This window comes from Crinia signifera, chromosome 4 (assembly GCF_055691185.1).
Source record: "Crinia signifera chromosome 4, ASM5569118v1, whole genome shotgun sequence".
Classification (NCBI taxonomy): domain Eukaryota; kingdom Metazoa; phylum Chordata; class Amphibia; order Anura; family Myobatrachidae; genus Crinia; species Crinia signifera.
The window spans coordinates 316,551,519-316,573,081 of NC_139220.1; the positions used below are offsets into that span (position 1 = coordinate 316,551,519).

At 45.7% G+C, this 21,563-nt stretch overlaps 3 protein-coding genes across 4 annotated transcripts in view; 1 reads left to right on the plus strand and 2 right to left on the minus strand.

Moving 5' to 3' along the window:
* LOC146075887 (uncharacterized) overlaps positions 1 to 9,739 on the minus strand; it is a 58,467-nt gene extending 48,728 nt beyond the window's left edge. Inside the window, exons 1-2 of one of the 2 annotated variants that reach the window (XR_014473651.1) lie at positions 9,570 to 9,739; positions 5,762 to 6,514 (exon numbers count right to left, since the gene is read on the minus strand). The gene's annotated coding sequence lies outside the window, so the exon portion shown is untranslated. Of the gene's footprint in view, positions 1 to 5,761; positions 6,515 to 9,569 lie in introns of those variants that run through there. The other variant, XM_083185562.1, reaches the window with a different exon arrangement.
* Positions 1 to 21,563, plus strand: part of LOC146075876 (uncharacterized) — a 107,714-nt gene that overhangs the window by 22,935 nt on the left and 63,216 nt on the right. The gene's annotated exons all lie outside the window — the stretch shown is intronic.
* LOC146073356 (uncharacterized) lies at positions 13,560 to 20,755 on the minus strand. The gene is made up of 2 exons (XM_083180533.1): positions 19,610 to 20,755; positions 13,560 to 14,404 (listed from the first exon to the last, which is right to left on the minus strand). The coding sequence occupies exons 1-2, from the start codon at positions 19,904 to 19,906 to the stop codon at positions 13,898 to 13,900; spliced, it is 804 nt and encodes a 267-aa protein (XP_083036659.1). The 5' UTR covers positions 19,907 to 20,755; the 3' UTR covers positions 13,560 to 13,897.

Sequence of the window (21,563 nt, forward strand, 5' to 3'; positions counted from 1 at the left end):
AAAGGAACCTTTTTGGAGTTTCTCTGTCCAGACATGCAGGTGGGAGTGGGGGGTGGAAGCTAAGGCTGAGGGAGACAAAGATTGTATGTAGTGGTGCAGTTGCATTATGGGGAACAGACTGATTTGAGGTAGGCCAAACTTTTCCCGTAAGGTGGGGAAGGAGAGTAATGTGCCTCCCGGGACAAATACCTGAGATACGATTTGTAAACCCTTGTTCTTAATGCGGTTAAAGGCGGGGTTATTTATGGCAGGCGGGAACATGGGGTTCCCCCAAATTGGAATCCATTCAGTTTGGATGGGGTTAATCTCCAATTTAATGCAAGAACCACGCCATGCAATATATCTCTAAACAAAGGGTTGTTATATATTTGTTTTTAGGAATATGTTTGTTTGGCCGAGGTGTGGAGCAGGGCTCCCCGGGAGAAGGGGAATAGAAGAGCGCAGTCTAGGTCGAATATAGAAAATGAGTCATTTTCCACCAGCCAACCCACCGCATATCTCATTAAGAGAGCATTGGAATAGTTGATGTCTGTGAGACCTAGGCCTCCATCAGTTTTAGGTAATTTCAGCTTGAGTTGGGCAATTCTGGGCTTTTTGCCCTGCCATATGAATTTTGTGCAGGCTTGATTTAGAATAGCTAGATCTGATGGTTTGGGTTTAATTGGAAGCATTTGTAACGGGTATAAGAGGCGGGGTAGCAGTACTGTTTTGACAACCTCTGTCCTCCCCAGAAGTGACAGTGGGAGATTTCTCCAGTCTTGTAAGGTTTTGGTAATTTTGTGTATAATGGGGGGTAATTAGCCTTGTCTAGTTTAGTTAAGTCATTTGGTATTTGGACACCTAGGTATTTGATTTGGTCAGAGTGGGATTTAATAGAGCGTAGCTAGTCTCCCTCAGGAAAGATTGGGGGGGGGGGGGGGGGGGTTTATAAAGAGTAGCTCGGATTTGTCCACATTGACTCTGTATCCTGAAAAACTTCCAAAGTCCTTCAGGATCTGAAAGACCGTTGGGATGGCGTGTTGTGGGTGAGACAGAAAGATTAACATGTCATCAGCAAACAATGACACCCGTAGGTCAATGTGGCGAATCCGTATACCCTGGAATAATGGGGAGCTCCGAAGTGTGATGGCCAGGGGCTTGAGGGCTAAAATGAAAAGGAGGGGTGAAAGGGGGCATCCCTGTCTTGTACCTCTCAGGATCGGGAACGGGGTAGATAGAAGTCCATTTATAATTATTTGGGAGGAGGAGGCATTGTAAATGGTAGATATAAAATCTATAAATTTAGTTGGGAAGGCAAAGCGCTGTAAGGTATGCCGAAGGTGATCCCAGTGCACCATGTCTGCATCTAACGAAAGAAATGGCCTTTGGGCTGTCCGACATGGCGCACTGGGACATAGAAACCCTCCTGATATTTATTGCGGAGTTCCGACCTTTAACAAAGCCGGTTTGATCCTTGTGGATCAATGAGGGGAAGATATGTTTTAGTCTCTCGGCCATTATTTTTGTCAGTAGTTTATAGTCAATAATTGAAATCGGGCGATAGGAGCCAGGGACTGTAAGGTCTCTGCCTTGTTTAGGGATAACTTTAATATTGGCTGAGTTGAAATATAAAGGGATGGATTTATTGCTGATGTCATTGAAGACATCAGTGAGTAAGGGGATTAGTTTGGGTGCTAATAATTTATAATAGTCTGGCATAAGACCATCGGGGCCAGGGGCTTTACCAGACTTGAGTCCTGAGATTGCTCTGGCTACTTCTTCTTGGGAGATATCTTTAGTTAGAATGGAGGCATCCTGATAGGACATCTCAGGAACAGTTAAGGAATTCTAGAATTGGGTTTCTTTTTGAGGGTCAGGGGAGGGGTGGGAATAGAGGTTAGTGTAAAAATCAAACAGTATTTGGGCAGTATGTTCATTGGAAGTGGTGAATGAGCCTTGGGGGGTATGTAATGGGCGGATTGTGGCAGGGGGTCTTTGACCTTGGAGAAGTGAAGATAATAATTTACTTGATTTGTTACCAAATCTATGGAAGCGGGAGGATTTGGAGAAGGAATAAAGTGATTCTGACTTTTCAATGATACCCTCATACAGGGCTCAGGCTTCAAGGTATGTTGACTTGTGTGCAGGGGAAGGGTGGGAGGTGAAAGTTTCATATGCGTTGGTGAGGGCTGTCTGGGCAGCCACATAGTCTGCCTATATCTTCTTTGGAGGCCTGCCAGGACAGGGGGGGTTGTCTTCTGAAATTGTCATTGTCTTTGGCATAATTATCCCAGGTCGTTTCTATGGCTGATCTGAGCTTGGTGGAGCACAGTAAAGTGTGTGTGGGGGGTGGGGGGGGTTAGAAGTAGGTTGGGGGCTGGAAAAATTAACCTTTATATGTATCACAGCATGGTCCGATATAACTATTGGGGCTATCTCGCACATTTCTATCTTTGGAAGAAGGAAGTGCGACATTAACACATAGTCAATGCGGGACATAGAACCCGTGGAAGCTGAGAGGCAAGTAAATTCACGTTCTGTCGGGTTTAGAGATCTCCAAACGTCTAAGAGTTGGAGGTTTGAGCAAATTTCAGGGATGCCCAATTTCGGGGGTTTGCGGGTATGTCTGGGGTTCGATTGTTTATCTAGGGCTAGGGATGAGACCATATTGAAGTCTCTGCACAAAATTATGGGGAGGTGTAAAAATGGAGAGAGCAGGGTAGTAATAGACCTCATAAATAATGTGGAGTATTGATTTGGAGCATAAATATTTAAACATACAAACTCTTGTTGGTCATATTTAAGACAGCACAATACATATCGACCCTCTGGGTCTTCAACATCTTTAGAGGCACAAATGTCTAGGTGAGATTTAGCTAGCATTAGTACACCTCTAGCTTTAGAATTATAATGAGCTGAGGCTAAGGGTTTCCATTTGAGCATATTTAACTTGACCAGTTCCGTAGGTAACAAGTGGGATTCTTGCAGGAATACAAGGTCTAACTTTAGCTTATTGAGATAAATCAGGATATTTTTTCTTTTTATCGGAGAATTAATTCCTCCAACATTCCAGCTGCCTAAGTGCAGTGCCATACCCTGTTACACACAAAGGTAGTCAAGGGGGTGCATAGCATGAATACTTTAGTTGTAGCATAAGATGTCTGCATAGAAAGGGTGAGGGAGGGGGGAGAAAACAAATAAGGAGAACATAAAATTAGCATAACAATAACAGTTACAGGACCATAATTGGCAGCTTCCGCGATCCATGTGAGAAAGCTTCTCCATTTCTCTCGGCTGGATCACAGAGTGGCTCCCAAGCCGGGGACGGCCCATCAAAGTTCTCTTTAATGTGACACACCAAAAGAGAGTACCAAGAGAAAAAAAGGGGGGGGGGGCTCTGGGGTTTGTCCCTGTTAAAAGGGTGTTTATACAGTCTTGAAGCCTCTGGGTTGGTCAGTGAGGATGCCCTTGTGTAGGAAGTTCAAGAGAGCACTGGGGAAGTGGCGTCGGCAACCCCTGGTTGTTGGGCGGGGAGGGTGTCTCTTTGTTCCCAAGAAATAAAGGGAGAGGCTCCGTGGAAGGGGCAGCGGGTCAGGCATCGGAAAGGGGGGGTGGAGGGTTCTGTTGAAGGAAAAAGGTTAATTTTTTGGAATCTTGGATCAACTAATGTGCCGGGAGGAAAAATTCAAAAATTTTCAGAGATAGTCATAAACATCCAGATGGTCTGTGATAATTGTCACGATCTGGGTAAAACAGACATTGTTTTTAATTTCAGGTGTCTCTCCACTGATGGACTAATGCTGCAGCTGTGCAGCAAGGCCTGCAATCTTGTCAGATGCCTCAGTTCACTACAGCTGCACTCATTAGCCAGCCAGGTCTCCTCCCACCTTCAGGTATAAAGGTGTGCGGAGGACTCCTGCACTTTGCTAGTGCTTCAATTGTCATCGGTCTTTCTCACATGCAAGTGTTGTCTGCTGGTGTTGTGTCTCCCTAGGTGCTCCAGTTCCTGAGCCTATCCAGGTTTACCATCTCCTGTGATTCCGTGTCTGCTGCCAGACTCACCTGCTATCCCAGCCTAGCTCCAGGATTCCAGTCCTGTTTCGATATTCCGCCATCATCCGATGTTCCGCCATCGATCCTGATCCGGGGTCCGTCATCATCCGATATTCCAACATCATCCATAGTTCCGATGTTCCATCATCATCTGATGTTCCACCATCATCTGTGAGTTCCTATATTCCATTGTCATCCATCATCTGTGATTCCGGTGTTCCATTCCTCATCCAAGATTCCGATATTCATCTGGTCTCCGATGTTCCAACATCACTTCATATTCTCATCACTTCAGTAAAGTATTGCCACTCAGTTATTGACTTTTGTTCAAAGTTCCATCTGCATACTTCACTGTTTACCGTTATACAACCTTCCTGACATTTTCAATAAATACTGGTTGTATTTTACCGCTGACTCTTCACTGCCTCTGGGTGCACTGTCGCACATCGCATATGCGCAGGGGTCCTCTGCAGCCTCCCCGGTTCAGGTACCGGTCCAGGTCCCCACCAGAGGTCTCAGTCTCCACGACTCAGACCCCTGGTGTGACAATAATAGATGTAAGGGTACTTGTTTCCTAGCACGGCCACACCGTTTTAGATCGGGTTGATCGTGCGTGAAAAAATCGCGTCGGTCGCATCACATGCGACCAGATCGCATGCGATGCGACCGACGCGATGGACCCGATTTTCACATTGATTCAAATGTGAATAGGGTCTCTGGGACCCTATTTTACATTGGATTCAATGTAAAATAGTCCCTAGACCCCAATTTTTACCCCCGCAACGCCACCCCATGATTGACGCCAACCCGAAGCGTGGCGAGCGCAGCGAGCCCGCGGGGGGCAGCGGTACGCGTCCTCTGACCTTTTCATTCCCCTACTATCCACGTGGGCGTGGAGTTGAGAATATAAAGTGTGGCGAGCCACCGAGCCCGAAGCGTGGCGAGGGGACGCGGACACCTGTGAAGCCCGCGAGGGGACACTGATACCTGGCTGCGCTCGCCACGCTTCGGACTCGGTGGCTCGCTACACTTTATTTTCTCAACTCCACGCCCACGTGGATAGTAGGGGTATGAAAAGGTCGGAGGACGCGTACCGCTGCGCTTGCCACGCTTCGGGTTGGCGTCAATCGTGGGGTAATGTTGACAATGGGGGGGGGCATATACAATGAGAAATGGCCCATATTAGGCCATTTCCCATTTTTGCCCCGATTACAATGTTAAAAATATTTTAACATTGAACCCTATGGAAAAATCGGGTCCATCGCGTCGGGTGCCATGTTAATGCACCCGACCGAAGTGATGGACCCGATTTTGCCTTTGCCGGCAAAATGGACCTGATTTCAAAGGAAATCGGGTCCATCGAGGGTCATCGTGTACCTTAAGTTAAGGTACACGATGACCCCCGATTGTGGCCGTGCTAGGAAACAAGTACCGATGTAAGTAGCTGAGATATCTCCGGAGTACAAAGGCCGGAACAATGGCCGCTGACTTGAACGTGCCAGTGAAACTTGAGGCGAGCCAAATTGCTAGTTCCAATGGTGTAAGGGCTAACTGTGCTGTCGGCTCTAACATGGAGGACCTAATTCCTTCTTATAAAGTGCAAAGCAGCGTTATCGATTACATCACTCACATTCAGACATTCTGCGCTGCGATGAGGATTGGCAGTCCATCTCCTCCAGGTAGGCCTCTGTATTGAAAAAACACAAGCACAAGGCTGGTGGAGCAGCGCTAAATAATTGATAACACAATGATACTGTTACCAAATGATTGGAATTGATAAAAATGCTTTACTAAAAAATGCACATAACCTAATCACAATAAAAAATACATAATAAAAAAGTACACAATACAGTAATAGTTACAAGAATTGGTGGTGTGCATACACAACAAATTCCAGACCACAGGGAAGAAATTGGTTCAATGTGGAAAAAATAGAGGGGATATCCCAAATTATTGGGGTACTGCACTTTACCGGATCCGTCTTAAGTAGATAGATTTGTGTCCTCGCAATGATGGTAGTATAGATGTTAACCACTGGAAGGAAGTAGGCTTCCGCTCCTTAGATGTATAGTTCCTCCTTATTAAGGTGCATGATGGTAATTGTAGTCACCAGAGGTTCTTTACAAAGAGCGGTGTCCGCCAAGAGAGTGCCAGTGAATCCATGTTGAAGGCTTCCAAGCCAGTGACACCACGGCCCAGCACTTGGGGTGACGTTTAGTTGGTAATGAGTCACGTGGGGTGTATGGCTCGGTGTCCGCCAAATTTGTAAAACAAGGGGTCCGGGTGGTGCTGGTATTAATCTGACTGCAACAATGGAGAAGTCCACACAAGAGTAGCCTGGGTCTGGAGGCACCTGACGCGTTTCGCTGCGTCCTGCAGCTTTCTCAAAGGTGTGAGTGTTTGGGTTGGTTCAGGTATATATATACCTTTCTTAATGAGGCAATCAATAACACATGTTCAATCCAATCATAGGTGAAATAATCTAAAATAATGTTAAAAATCCAATTACTATGAGGAGGCAGACATACTATATTCTATATAATATAGTTAATTCCTATTAGCATAAGGTTTATTAAGGAGAAACCAAACTATTTAGGTCCGATCACGTGATCGGGGCAGATCAAAGTTATAGGGACGTTATTACAGTACCTAGTGACTCCAAATTAATTTATATATCCTGTAAGTAATGGCGCTATAGATCTGATATAAACCTAACTGGTTTAAAGAAGAAATAAGGAGTATAAATATAAGAGAGTAAATGGAACGCAAATGCGTTCCAAATGTGTGATACAATTACTTCTGTGATGGACCCGGAAGTATATAGAGAACGAGGGCATAGAGAAAGCATTAGGCACATGATTACAGGAAATGTCTATGATAGGTGGATGCATGGGGAATCCTCCGAAAATTCGAGGGGAACAAGGTTTGGTTCCTCACCTAAAGTTAATCCTACAAAATATGTTTTGCATTGTAATGTTATTCACAAGGTTGTGTCTCTCTGTACGCTTCTCCGAGCGTATTGTTGGCCGGGGAGAGATACAGAATTGGGTCTTCTCGGCTTTACGTTTAGAGGGGGAGGGTCTGTGTGGGGGGGGGGTAAACCTTCCGTTGAACCCTACTCCCGGCTACTCAACTCCAACTTTAGACCATCATAGCCACCCCCACAATAACAGCGGAGATGACTCCGCCGCCTAAAAGGCCTAATCTGTATCTAGTCTCCTGGAATGTGGGAGGCCTCAACACGCCCATAAAGAGGAAAAAAGTAGTGACCCATTTTGCGCAAACTCCACCCAGCGGTTTCCTTATTCCAGGAGACACACTGGGTGGCGGAGGAAACCTCCACATTGCGTGCCCCCTGGATAGCTGAATGATCAGCCCCATATAAATCAAAATCGAGAGGGGTTGCAATCCTGTTTCCTAAAAATCTAAAATAAACCATTCTACACACAATACTAGACCCCAATGGGAGATATATTATAGTTGACGTAACTATAGAAGGCACAAACTACACCCTAGTGAATATATATGCTCCCAATGTGGGGACAGGCACATTCCTACGTAAACTTATCCATGTCCTGGCATCCAGAGCATGTTACCCACTTATAGTTGGGGGAGATTTTAATGCGGTATCAGATCCAGTGATAGACAGATCCCCGCCAGTATCGAGGCTGGCTTCCCCAGGTTGGAAGGAAATGCAGGAACTTAGAGAAACACTACAACTTAGTGACCCTTGGCGCCTCTTGAACCAAACAGATCACTCATACACCCACCTCTCCAGGGCTCACGGCTCTTTGTCTAGAATAGACTGTATCCTAATATCCAACTCCTTACTATGTAAACTTAAATCAACAGCATTAAAAGACATAGAAATTTCAGACCATGCCCCGGTCACCCTGGAGTGGTGGTGTGACTCAATGGAGGCATGCAGCCCTAGTTGGCGTTTCCCGGAGTATTTAGCTAAGTCGGGGGACTTTAAAAAATTTCTAAAATCCATGTGGTCTAATTTCTTAGACGACAATATCGAACACTGGGACAACCCGGTGTTACTCTGGGAGACGTCAAAAGCGGTGATGCGGGGACACATAATGAGTTATGTCTCAAAACTACGTAAAGATAACAAGCGGAACTATTGCTCCTTGCAATCTGCAGCCAGCGAAAGTTTCGAAAGATACAAAAACTCGCCCACGAGTGACAATATGGAAACCTACTTGAGAGATAGAAAATTACTAGAAACCTTTCTAACAGCGCAGGCCCAACAAAGAATAGACTACACAAAGAATACATACTACAGATGGGGTAATAAGGGGGGGAAATTACTTGCGGCAATGTCCAGACCCTGGAAAAAAAGAACTTATATTAATGCTATAAAAGACTATTCCTCAAATAAGATTGTAACCCAAACTAAGGATATTTTAAGATGCTTCCATAATTTCTATCAGGACCTGTATAGTCCCATCCCCCACCAGCCCTTACTGAGCCAATCCATGCTTAAGAGCGCAAATCTTCCCAAACTGACTCAAGAACAAAACGAAGGCCTGACTGACGTAATAACGGAAGAGGAACTTACTAGGGTTCTGAAAACGCTCAAACCAAATAAAGCTCCTGGCCCAGACGGGTACACGGGATCCTATTACAAAATACTTCACACCGAAATAACCCCTTCCCTTCTGGAACTATATAATAACATATACCAAAACTAACCCAATTACCCCTCCTTCACCAATGCATATACTACATTAATACCAAAACCAAATAGAGATCCACTCCGAGTAGACTCATACCGCCCAATAACGCTACTTAATGTAGACTTCAAGATACTTTCCAAAATCATAGCAAATAGGCTACAAGACATACTACCTGATCTATTAACCTCCCACCAATTGGGCTTTGTACGGGGACGCCACTCGGTCAGGGCCATTCGGACGGCCATTGCTGCAACAGTAGCAGCGGTGCAATCAAAAAACTCTGAACGTATGCTACTAAGTTTAGACACGCAGAGGGCATTTGACATGGTGGCCTGGCCGCACTTATTCCAAGTTTTAAAAACCAGGGGCTTCAATGAGGACTTTATAAATTTAATTCAATATTTTTACAAAAGCCCAATAACGGCTCTACTAGTTAACGGAATGAAGAGTGCACCGGTGCAGATACTCAGGGGCACACGACAGGGGTGTCCCCTGTGACAGTCTCCCCTGGTCACTATAAATGTTGTTATTACTGTATATATGTAGAGCCTGTAGTAGTACACTAAGGTTATGAGACAAGGACTGGTATAGCCTGCGTGCTGTACAGGGACTGGGCAGCATTACCCCGGAATATTATCAGACCCCTCGCGGGACAGTGTGCGGCACAGGCTGGACTAATAAAGTTATCTGGGGCGCGCTGGAGGGACACAACGGGTGCCAGGCGCGAGAGCAAGGAGTTAAGAGCGCTGACAGTTGGGAGGTCTGGGGCAGTTGTTCCGGAGGATAGAGAGAGAGCGGAGTCACGTCCATAAGGGAAGCGCAGAGCTGCGGAACTATGGTCTTAAAACTTACCTGGATGCTGGAGCGGGTTCCGGAGTGGAGATCGTGAAGTGTCCAGAGGTATCAGAGTAATCGGTTGCCGTTACGGGTCCTGTCGCCGGCTGAGGAAGTAGGAGAGGCTGGGAGATCCTGTCGGTGGACATCTTGCTGCGTCATCAGGAAGGCGGAGCGGGGCAGTGTCATTGCCTGAGGAAACAACAAGGGAGTGGTGAGTGAATATCACACCCCGCCCAGCTGGCATATTATCTTCACAAGTTTCCCCCCACATCCCTGTCACTCAGAGTGACTGTATTAGGGGAAGGGCGAAACCCGACCAATCGGGTCAGGGGAGGCCTTAGGGGAGTACTTCTACTATCCTACAACACGGAATATAGCATCTGAACTAATAATCACAGAGGCAGAGCACACAGGGCTAAACCCGATGGGAAGACATCAGGGGACGCCCCCTACTGGTCAGTGCTGAAGGTAACAAGCTGCCAGATATTGTTGAGTAGAAACAGACTATATAATTGCATCAGGAATAACCAGGAGAGGAGGGTTAAACCCGGCTAAGTGCCAGGGGAAGCCCACAGCGGTATCTTCCTTGCTAAGGAATCAGTGAGTACTGGATACTGAATAACAGAGTGTTCACCATCTTAGCATTCCCAAGGTGACAGGCAGGAAAGAATTTATGTACTTCAGTGTAATGCAGCCTCTTCACTAGAAATATCAGGACAGAACTTATTAAACTCCTAGTAGCTAGAGAGACTGGTAGTGACTCCGCAGTACAGAATTATCTATTCCGAGCCGGGCATGTATACGGCTGTATTACATAATATATTGTACATATGTTATTGCTAACGTATATATAAATTACACTGTAGTGAGTGAGACAGTTGGCTAGAGTGAAGTAACTACTGGCGATTTACTGTAACCGCTCGTATAGTTAGTATAGTCAGTTACCTACATTATTGCGCAATAATCCGGCAGTAGGTTTCCGTGCACGGATAGGGAAAACTTAACATTTAATAGGACTGTTTAGGTGAATACGTGTATTGTTTTAGAGTACATTGATTACACTCAGGTAAGATGGAGTATTGAGGCTGGAGAGAGAGAAAGTGGAAGCGTGAAGGAGTAATACACGTTCCGGCATAATAAAGCAAATCCTGAGTGTGTTCAGTTTGTTAATTCGATAGTTGTTGGCCTGCGTGCCTCTCACGGAAGAATTGGGACCACCTGTGGTCCGGTAAACTTTGTTAATAAATTTTACTATATTTATTCTGTTTGTCAGTCCTTATATCAAGAAGAAGAACAAAGCTCAGTTTAACGGGGTACGATCACTCGGATCCTGTTAACCCCCATCCTGTTAACCCCCATCTCCCCTCCTCTTTAACTTATCTATTGACCCCCTTTTGAGAATGCTACAATCAACCGCAACATTTAAAGGTATTGAGATAGGTAATCAAGAGGTCAGGGTCTCTACTTTTGCAGATTACTTGATGCTATACATTGACAAACCCAGTGAATCCCTACAGAATATTTTAAAATTGCTAAAAGACTTCGGGATTGTATCAGGTTTTTAAATAAATTTAACAAAATCAATAGGTCTATACTTAACCCCGGGAATCTCTCACCCTAGATGGAGCACTCACCTACACTTCCTATATAGTGTATCTTGGGGTGAAACTCCCTAAAAACCCGGCCGATCTATATAAAATCAGTGTCACAGAAGCCATTAAAGTCATTGCCGCAGAACTAGACAAATGGAAGACACTGTCTCTATCATACTTAGGCAGAGCCAAATTAATTAAAATGACAACGTTCCCGCGACTTCTGTACATATTGCAGTCTCTCCCTATTATGTTGAATAATCCAGATATCAATAAAATAAACAGTTTGTTCAGGAATTTCATATGGAGGGGGAAAAAACCCAGAATAGCGTTAATAAAATTACAACAACCAAAGATAAATGGGGGGATAAATTTCCCTAATGGTCAGTCATATAACTATGCGACCCTGTTACACTTTCTGCGTGACTGGTTACATAATGGGGAAACCTACGCTAACACGTAAATTGAAAAGCAATTCTTTTCAGATGGTAATTTAGTAAGCTTTCTTCAAAAATTTGAAGCCGAAATCCCACAATCTGTCAAAGACAATCCATTACTGTGGACTACTTATAAATTATGGCATAAGCTGAGACATGCAAAACATTTGAATTCACACCACTCACTATTCCTAACATTCGTGGGCAATGAAGACTTCCAGCATGGAGAGGCTGCATTCCCCTTTACCCTGTTTGACAGAGAAGGAATCTCTATTTGGAAGGACATATGCGACCCTTCCTCAAACAAAGTATTAACCTTTCAACAGGCTTGCCAGAAATTCCCAATACTGAACAACTTTCCCCTCGCTTATTTCCAAATGAGCCACTATGCCAAAATAACAGTGAAACACCTCTCTGACAAAGATTGGTACAATGACTTGGATGGGGTATTGAGAGCTAAGCCCGTAATCGAAAAAGCCATTTCTTTACACTACAACTACCTCAGACCACTTATAGTACACGAGGACACAATGTCAGGTATGAAGCTATGGCTGAGGGATTTCCCCGATCTATCATGCGAAATATTGCTTAAAACCTTGGTAAACTCTTGCCTTATGTTACCTGCTGCTCAATACCAGGAACAATTTTTAAATCTTTTTCATAGAGCTTATTTTTCACCACATAGACAGCTCCTGGCAGGGATGCCATCAAATGGATCCTGCCCTCGTTGTGGAGAGGCAGAGGCGGGGTTATTACACTGTCTTTGGACATGCCCAATTACAAGAGGCTTCTGGCTACAAGTGAGGAAATTTGGACATGCCCAATTACAAGAGGCTTCTGGCTACAAGTGAGGAAATTCACGCTAGATAATTTAATAAACTACATACCCTTTAATGCAGAATGGGCCATATTTGGAATCATTCCTACAGAACAGAGGGTAACTAGGGGATGCAGAAAACTTGTACTGGCCATACAGGCAGCGGCATGTAAAACCATTTTGCATGATTGGATATCCACGCAGCCTCCTTCGTTTGCTCTCTTTAAAACTAAGCTCCATCACATCTTTCAGATGGATTGGTTGGAAACAACCTTAGATAAAGAAAAACGAACCCAAAATTTTTTTGAAACCTGGGAAAGTTACATTGGCCCTTTTTCTGATCGGTGCGGATATTACCGCATGCGGACGGACCGCCGATGTTGATCGTCTGCGCATGTGCAGAGGTCACTCTGCGCATGTGCAGGCGATTTCGCCGCACGGATTCTATATACGCCGCACAGGGGGCGTAGAGGGGCGTGAGGGGCTACTTAGCCTCATTACCCTATGCATACGCCCCGCGTTTCATGGGCGTTCCCATGCAAACGCGGGGCGTATGCATGGTAATGAGGCCGTGACGCGTGGGTACGGGGCGGGCATCTGACATCGCCGGATGTCAGCTGCCCGCCCCCATACATGATTTCACACGGACAAGTGTCCGTGTGGTCTTGTGTTGCGGGACCTGGTGGAGCGTGCGGCCCTGCATTCGATTTTCGGCGACCATCGAATGCAGGGGCTGCTCCCAAGACGGAGGAGGCGTATGCCCGTCCAATTTCATGCGGATCGCCACGTATCCGCGTACGGACGGAAGGTGGCGATCCGTATGGAAGGCGGGGATTCGCCTGCACGGTCGTGGCCGCATATTCTGATCGGGCCGCACCGATCAGAATAAGGCCCATTGTGACTCTACCAGCAGACTTTCAAAAGAGAATTCAAAACACCTTACAATACACAGAATGGTATGAGACGAGGAGGCTGCTGGGAGATCCCCCAATAGTAGTGGCATAGGAGGAGGAAGTTTACATATAAACCTTGTACTAAGGGAAAGGGGTCATCATATTGTTATTCTCGGTTGGGGGGTTTGGGAGGATGGGGCCTTCACACACACAAACATATAAAGAAATAACTACCAATAACTCACAGGAGACTTTTCATGGTTACTTTTATACTGCCTTTTAATGGAGAGATGTGCAGAGGACATTTTTGAATTTTGAATATTGTTAAACAACAAAATAATGAAAATGTTTGCAGTTCATTTGAAGAATTGTATGATCAATTTGTAAACGTTTCAATGTCCTGATATGTTAATGTTGCAATGCATTACACAATAAAAAGAATAAAAAAAAAAAAAAAAGTTCATAATCTGCACGGTTTCATTGGCTATGTGCTGTAGTCAAATGTAGGAGGTGATCATAATTATGTAACTATACTGTGCATTCTGTCATTTGATGTGTAACAAGTTGTAGCCTTTGGGAAAAACAATTGCTGCATTCAAAACATTTATATAGTCTCTCCTGTGTGACTCCTCTGATGTAGGACAAGCTGTGACTTCCAGGGAAAACATTTGCCGCATTCAGAACATTTATATGGCTTCTCTCCTGTGTGACTCCTCTGATGTCGGACAAGCTCTGACTTCCAGGGAAAACATTTGCCGCATTCAGAACATTTATATGGTTTCTCTCCTGTGTGACTCCTCTGATGTCGGACAAGATCTGACTTACAGGGAAAACATTTGCCGCATTCAGAACATTTATATGGTTTCTCTCCTGTGTGACTCATCTGATGTTGGACAAGATGTGACTTAGATAAAAAACATTTGCCGTATTTAGAGCATTTATATGGTTTCTCTCCCGTGTGACTCATCTGATGTTGGACAAGATGTGACTTAGATAAAAAACATTTGCCGCATTCAGAACATTTATATGGTTTCTCTCCTGTGTGACTCAGTTGATGTATAACAAGAGCTGACTTACGGGGAAAACATTTACTGCATTCAGAACATTTATATGGTTTCTCTCCTGTGTGACTCCTCTGATGTAGGACAAGCTAACAAGTAACAAAAGATAGCAGTCCTTTGCAAAAATAAACAAGATGGCAGTCCGTTCAAAATAAACAAGATATGTGCCGGTAGTTCTGGGAGGATAAGGCAATGTTCAGGATTTGGGTTTAGAGAAAAGGATACCTGAAGATTGGACGATTGGCTGACTGAAGATTGGACGACTGGATGACTGAAGATTGGACGGCTGGATGACTGAAGATTGGACGGCTGGATGACTGAAGATTGGACGGCTGGATGACTGAAGATTGGATGGTTGGATGACTGAAGATTGGATGGTTGGATGACTGAAGATTGGATGGTTGGATGATTGAAGATTGGATGGCTGGAATCAGGATACAGGTGAATGACAGGATTACTGGGACGTAGCACACAATAGCTGGATGCAGATTGTAGCAGGCAGGTCAGGAAACTGGTATCAGGACAGGGTAGCGACTTGGCGTTGACACAGGAACAGGTGACTGAGATAACAGAACTGAAATGGCTGACTTGGCATATAACAAATAACTGAAGAAAACCGAGTATAAACACAGGAACTAGATGAGCAGGAACTGGAGCAGGAATTGGACAATTTGGGGACCAGACCGGGAGCGCTGGACAAGCAGAGCCTCTGGGAGCTGAACGCTGAAGACTCACATAGGGATTCCAGGAAGCAGGTTTGAACTGCACAGAGCATCCAGCACATGCAGCAGGAAGACAAGTTGCTGAAGTCAGTTCTGCCTCTGTGAGCAAGATATTTATCCCCCCTGCCTTGTATTGATTGGAGGAAATGACAGAGGGCAATCTGCAATCTGAGGCAGGAATCCAGAATACTTCAGTCTGAACTAAACAGGTGAGCCACATGGAACAGGAGAGCAAAGGGTTACAGGTGATTCCAGCTTCTGCCAGGATTTCTATCAGGTGCAATCAATCAATGAACCAGCAATGCACAGACTGTCTGGCAGCATGAATGGAGACAGGACTGAGTCAGACTGAGACACAGAGCAGAATCACCATACAGATAAGCTTGACTAAGCAGATCTGTGACATTACCCCCTCCTTCAGGGTGGACTCCGGACACCTATGCCAGAACCTTCTTTGGAAGGGAGCTCAAGGTTAACGACGATGCTTCTTCTTTTTCTTAGATGAATGCTTTGATTTTTTTGAGGAAGGTGAAGCTTTAGGTTCTGCAAAACAGGCACCAGAGAGCACAGGACCTCCCAGGAAGGGAGTGGCATCATAATCAGAATCATACTCTGAATTTGAGTCTTGGTCTAAGGTCAGGATTGAAGACCTCTCAGTTGAATTGAAACTCCCTGAAGGACCACTGAGGTAGCATGAAGCGGAAGATCCAATACATATGGTGGGTATTGACGGGGCAGATTGCTTTTCAGAAGATGATCCTGGAGAATTGGACAGTCCAGAGGAACCAACACAATGGGTGGACATGGATGTGTACCCAATTCTAACGTCCATAGATTTGGGCATCAATAGACAATTTTTTGAAACCTTGGAGGTTCTAAGGCATTGTTGAGATGGCGCACAATCTTGGATGGATGGCAAAGAATGGTTGGTTTTGGCCACCGGATGACTTTTAACTGTAGTGGTGGAGGAATTCTTACAGGGAGTCTTTGAACCGAACCTTTCCACTACGGCCTTGGAGAAGGATGTCAGATCTCGAAGTCTGGAGTCGTTAGATTCATAAAGCGGACAAGCCCACTCCAAAGCTTCTCTTTTAAATGACAAAAACAGGTAACTGACGATGTTGGCTAGCGTGAGACCAGATGAAGGTTCGGTTTCCAATATAGACAAATATTGGTTCACCAGGGCTTCATAATGGACAAGATCCCCATCAAAATAGATGGGCGAATATTCTCTGCTTGAATCTTGAAATGGTTTTGATGGAATTGGGGCTTTGGAAGGCTTCAGCTGATCAAGAATCTTGGACTTTTTAGAAAAAACTGGAACCACGGAAGCCTCAGACACGGCGGGCACATTGAGTGTTTTGTGCATGGCAGACCCCTCGGATGCCTTGGGCAAGGCAGTCTGCACTGGAATAACTGGAACAACCTCAGGCCCAGAGGCCAGGGCAGGTGTGTCCTCGGGCCCGGAGGCCAGGGCAGGTGTGTCCTCGGGCCCGGAGGCCAGGGCAGGTGTGTCCTCGGGCCCGGAGGCCAGGGCAGAAGTGTCCTCGGGCCCGGAGGCCAGGGCAGAAGTGTCCTCGGGCCCGGAGGCCAGGGCAGAAGTGTCCTCGGGCCCGGAGGCCAGGGCAGAAGTGTCCTCGGGCCCGGAGGCCAGGGCAGAAGTGTCCGACTCTCCTCCAGGGTCTCTGGTATACAGGACCCCCTCCTGGGACTGGACACTTGGAATTTCTCCCTCTTGGAGCTCGACACCTGGATTCACCCCTACTTGGGACTGGACACTTGAAATCCCATTTTGGGGCTGGACACAGAAAGCCCTCTTCTGGGACTGGAGACTTTGAACCCCCTCTTGGGGCAGGAGACTTTGAACCCCCTCTTGGGGCAGGATACTTTGAACCCCCTCTTGGGGCAGGAGACTTTGAACCCCCTCTTGGGGCAGGAGACTTTGAACCCCCTCTTGGGGCAGGAGACTTTGAACCCCCTCTTGGGGCAGGAGACTTTGAACCCCCTCTTGGGGCAGGAGACTTTGAACCCCCTCTTGGGGCTGGAGACTGAGAGCCCTCTCCTGGGGCTGGAGACTGAGAGCCCCCTCCTGGGGCTGGAGACTGAGAGCCCCCTCCTGGGGCTGGAGACTGAGAGCCCCCTCCTGGGGCTGGAGACTGAGAGACCCCTCATGGGGCTGGAGACTGAGAGACCCCTCATGGGGCTGAAGATTCTGGACCCCCTTCTGGGGCTGGATACAGCAGACCCCTTCTTGAGACTGGAGAGGCTGAACTCCCCTCTGGGGCTGAAAAGGCTGAACCCCCTCTTGGGGCTGGAGACGGGATACTCGTTCTGAATCTTTAGCACAAGATACCTCTGCTGGGGCTGCGGTATTGGACAACCCTCCTGAGGTTGATGAGACGGACACATGCTTTTGGGCAGAAAATCCTGAGACTCCACCTCCAGTAATGGATACAGGAACCTTCCCAGGAGCTCTGTGGACAGCAGTAAAACCGTGTTTGGCTAAGATGATCTTTGTTCTAGGGCCCCAAGTATTAACTCGGGTTTCTTTCTGAGCTGTAACGGGAGGAATCTCCCCATTTCTGGGCAGACGGAGAGAACAATCTTCTATGAAATGGTCTGAACCACCACAATAGAAGCACAGGTCTAGCTGCCTGCGCCGCTGACGTTCCTCCTCAGACAGCTGGGCTCGTGGTCTGCTTTGTGGTATGTCCTTACAAGGCTTATGAGAGGACTTCTCAGGAGTACTTGGAAGTGTAGTGGAAGTTCCTTTGCGCACAGTTCCACTGGAAAGGGGTACCAAAGAACTGTCCAATATGGCAGAGACTACAGAAAAATTTTTAGATGGTAATTCCTGTAGTTGATTCAGTAACTGGTGTAAAACCTTTAATGTCTCTGATTCTGGCTCTTTAAAGGTCCAAGCAGAACCAGATTGCAGATGGCAAAGTAACGGACTTATGACAGACCCACTGTCCGCAGAAGCCTCATCGTCCTCCTTTGGAGTAGCCAGGTAGTCAGGGGGTAGAGGTGAAGAGGCCAAATGACATGCGGCTGCAGATGTGACACGTGAGGATTCATTAGCCGGCAAGGATTGCTGCAGCTTGCAAGAACAACCAGATAAGTCTTGCCAGAACTTTGTGAGTAAGAACTGAAGATCAATCTGTCTCTCCATGCTGGTACTGTGATCTAGACAACCCACACTTCTCACACTCTGATCACTGACCAAGTCCATGTGACTTCAGCAAACTGTCACGAAATGGGTGTGTGGAATCAGTCGTGACTGGAGTGGTCAGATGGTGGATTGATGGAGTGGTGCGGATCTCAGGAAGAGAGGCGTGACCAGCCGGAGATGGGTTAACACAAACAGGTTTATTGAAGGAACTCATATAACAGATAATGTAACCAGGATCAATACTTCTTGATTGGACAAATAATAAAAAGATGCAAGTCTCTGATAAATAACAAGTAACAAAAGATAGCAGTCCTTTGCAAAAATAAACAAGATGGCAGTCCGTTCAAAATAAACAAGATATGTGCCGGTAGTTCTGGGAGGATAAGGCAATGTTCAGGATTTGGGTTTAGAGAAAAGGATACCTGAAGATTGGACGATTGGCTGACTGAAGATTGGACGACTGGATGACTGAAGATTGGACGGCTGGATGACTGAAGATTGGACGGCTGGATGACTGAAGATTGGACGGCTGGATGACTGAAGATTGGACGGCTGGATGACTGAAGATTGGATGGTTGGATGACTGAAGATTGGATGGTTGGATGATTGAAGATTGGATGGCTGGAATCAGGATACAGGTGAATGACAGGATTACTGGGACGTAGCACACAATAGCTGGATGCAGATTGTAGCAGGCAGGTCAGGAAACTGGTATCAGGACAGGGTAGCGACTTGGCGTTGACACAGGAACAGGTGACGGAGATAACAGAACTGAAATGGCTGACTTGGCATATAACAAATAACTGAAGAAAACCGAGTATAAACACAGGAACTAGATGAGCAGGAACTGGAGCAGGAATTGGACAATTTGGGGACCAGACCGGGAGCGCTGGACAAGCAGAGCCTCTGGGAGCTGAACGCTGAAGACTCACATAGGGATTCCAGGAAGCAGGTTTGAACTGCACAGAGCATCCAGCACATGCAGCAGGAAGACAAGTTGCTGAAGTCAGTTCTGCCTCTGTGAGCAAGATATTTATCCCCCCTGCCTTGTATTGATTGGAGGAAATGACAGAGGGCAATCTGCAATCTGAGGCAGGAATCCAGAATACTTCAGTCTGAACTAAACAGGTGAGCCACATGGAACAGGAGAGCAAAGGGTTACAGGTGATTCCAGCTTCTGCCAGGATTTCTATCAGGTGCAATCAATCAATGAACCAGCAATGCACAGACTGTCTGGCAGCATGAATGGAGACAGGACTGAGTCAGACTGAGACACAGAGCAGAATCACCATACAGGTAAGCTTGACTAAGCAGATCTGTGACAGTACCAGAAGCTGTGATTTAATTGTAAAGCCTTTGTCACACTCAGAGCACACATGTGGTCTCTCTCCTGTATGAATCCTCTGATGTTTTACAAGATCTGACTTACAGGAAAAACATTTGCTGCATTCAAAACATTTATATGGTTTCTGTCCTATGTGACTCCTCTGATGTATGAGAAGATATGATTTACAGGAAAAACATTTGCTGCATTCAGAGCATTTATTTGGCTTCTCTCCTGTGTGACTCCTCTGATGTACCAGAAGCCTCGATTTAAATGCAAAGCCTTTGTCACAATCAGAGCACACATGTGGTCTCTCTCCTGTGTGACTCATCATGTACGAGATAAGAAATAATTTAATGTTAAATGTTTCTTCTATCCAGAAAATAGTTTAGGTTAATCCTCCAGGTGTAAGAAGAAATTAGGACTAACTGGCTGGATCAGAGAACAATGTCCCTTCTTGCAGAATTTGGACTAATAATATTAGAAGATGTTGTACAATCGTCCTGTAAAACAGTTAAAAAGTAAAAGGTTAACATAGTTCAACTGTGATGTCAGAGTTATTGTGTATGGAACATTATATATTTCTATCTACAACAAATATTGGTCGCTGACCATTGTTTTTATATTCATGTATGTTGCCAAATTGCTGGGACTATTTGCAGTCGGATGCACAACAGAAGATTCAAATATGTATATAGTACACACGGCCTATTAATGTTTCTATGACTATTGTATAACCCTCTTCCTCGGAGCATTACTGACCCTCTGTACTGACCACAGATTAACAAGTGCTATTGATCCTGCACTTTTGGCTCCCTTATCTACATGCAGACATGGGTGATGTTACCCCAAAGATGGTGCAGTGTTGCACCTGTGTTTCCAGACGGCTTGATCCAATGGCTCTAGAAACATTCTACTGGCGGGAACTTGTGGCAGAAAGAAACACCCGAAGCAACACTCCCCATACATAGGGATAACACTCAAAGTGACAGTGACAATGTTATGCAGGAAACCACAAGACACCGCTGTAAACCAAATATGGTTAAGGTCAATTATATGCAATAAGCATTAACACAATGCACAGTTAATATTGTAGACTCAATAACAGTAACTGCAAAGGCATATACATCTTACTATCAACTACTTGCATAAAGCATAAAGGCAAACATTCAAATATAAACATCAATCCTATATATTAAGGCAAGTAACACTGTCAGTAAAAGGCTGTAATATCTGGACTGTCCACAAAGTGATGTTACATCAGTCATGTGCCCGGTTAAGGTCTTTCAAATGAAACCATGAAATGAAGCAAAACTGTGCACAGTATATGTTATCCAAATTGGTATTATTAAACAAGCACTTATAGTGTAAGGCATACGCCTCCAACAGGTGGTGCTATGGAGCAGTTATTTGCAATGTACAACACAGGCTTCCAATGGAGAGTGCTGTGACTAAACAAAACCTCCTTGAACAGTCTGTCTCTGCTGCTAGAATTAAGAGCTTTTCCTTTTCAGGACATCTTCACCTTTTCCTCTCTCCTGACCTCTGCCAGCCCCCTCTGCCCAAATGCACCAAAACAGTTTCCCACTCCTAGTGCTATACCGGTCTGAGTTCCTTAGTAGGGCTGTTGCCCAGAAAGAAATGCAGGGAATTAACCCCTGCAGCACTCCATCTAGTCTCATAGGCAGCCATTGTAGTCCACACAAACATTCCAAGGGGCCCAATTTCTATGCCTCAGCCATGTGGACCACTACTTCACTGCCCCTTTCGAATTTCGATCGCATCTGCATCTGCCTGAAGTTTGCGGCACTGGAATCTGCATCTTCCACTCTTTGTATACGGTCACACTTTGCCTCGTGAGAACTTTGTGGACAAATGACATTTTGAAGGCAATTCTGCACTGTCTCATTCTGACCTTTTACAACTGGTCTCTCACTTGTTTCCAACAGTTTCCTTTGCTTTGGGACTTCAGGTTCTGGTGGTCAGGGAGG

Coding starts and splice junctions, on each gene's coding strand:
- LOC146073356 (XM_083180533.1), bottom strand. CDS start 19,906: ATGATGAGTCACACAGGAGAGAGACCACATGTGTGCTCTGATTGTGAC. Junction 14,405..19,609: donor CACATGTGTGCTCTGAGTGT/GACAAAGGCTTT, acceptor GGAGAGAAACCA/TATAAATGTTCTGAATGCAG.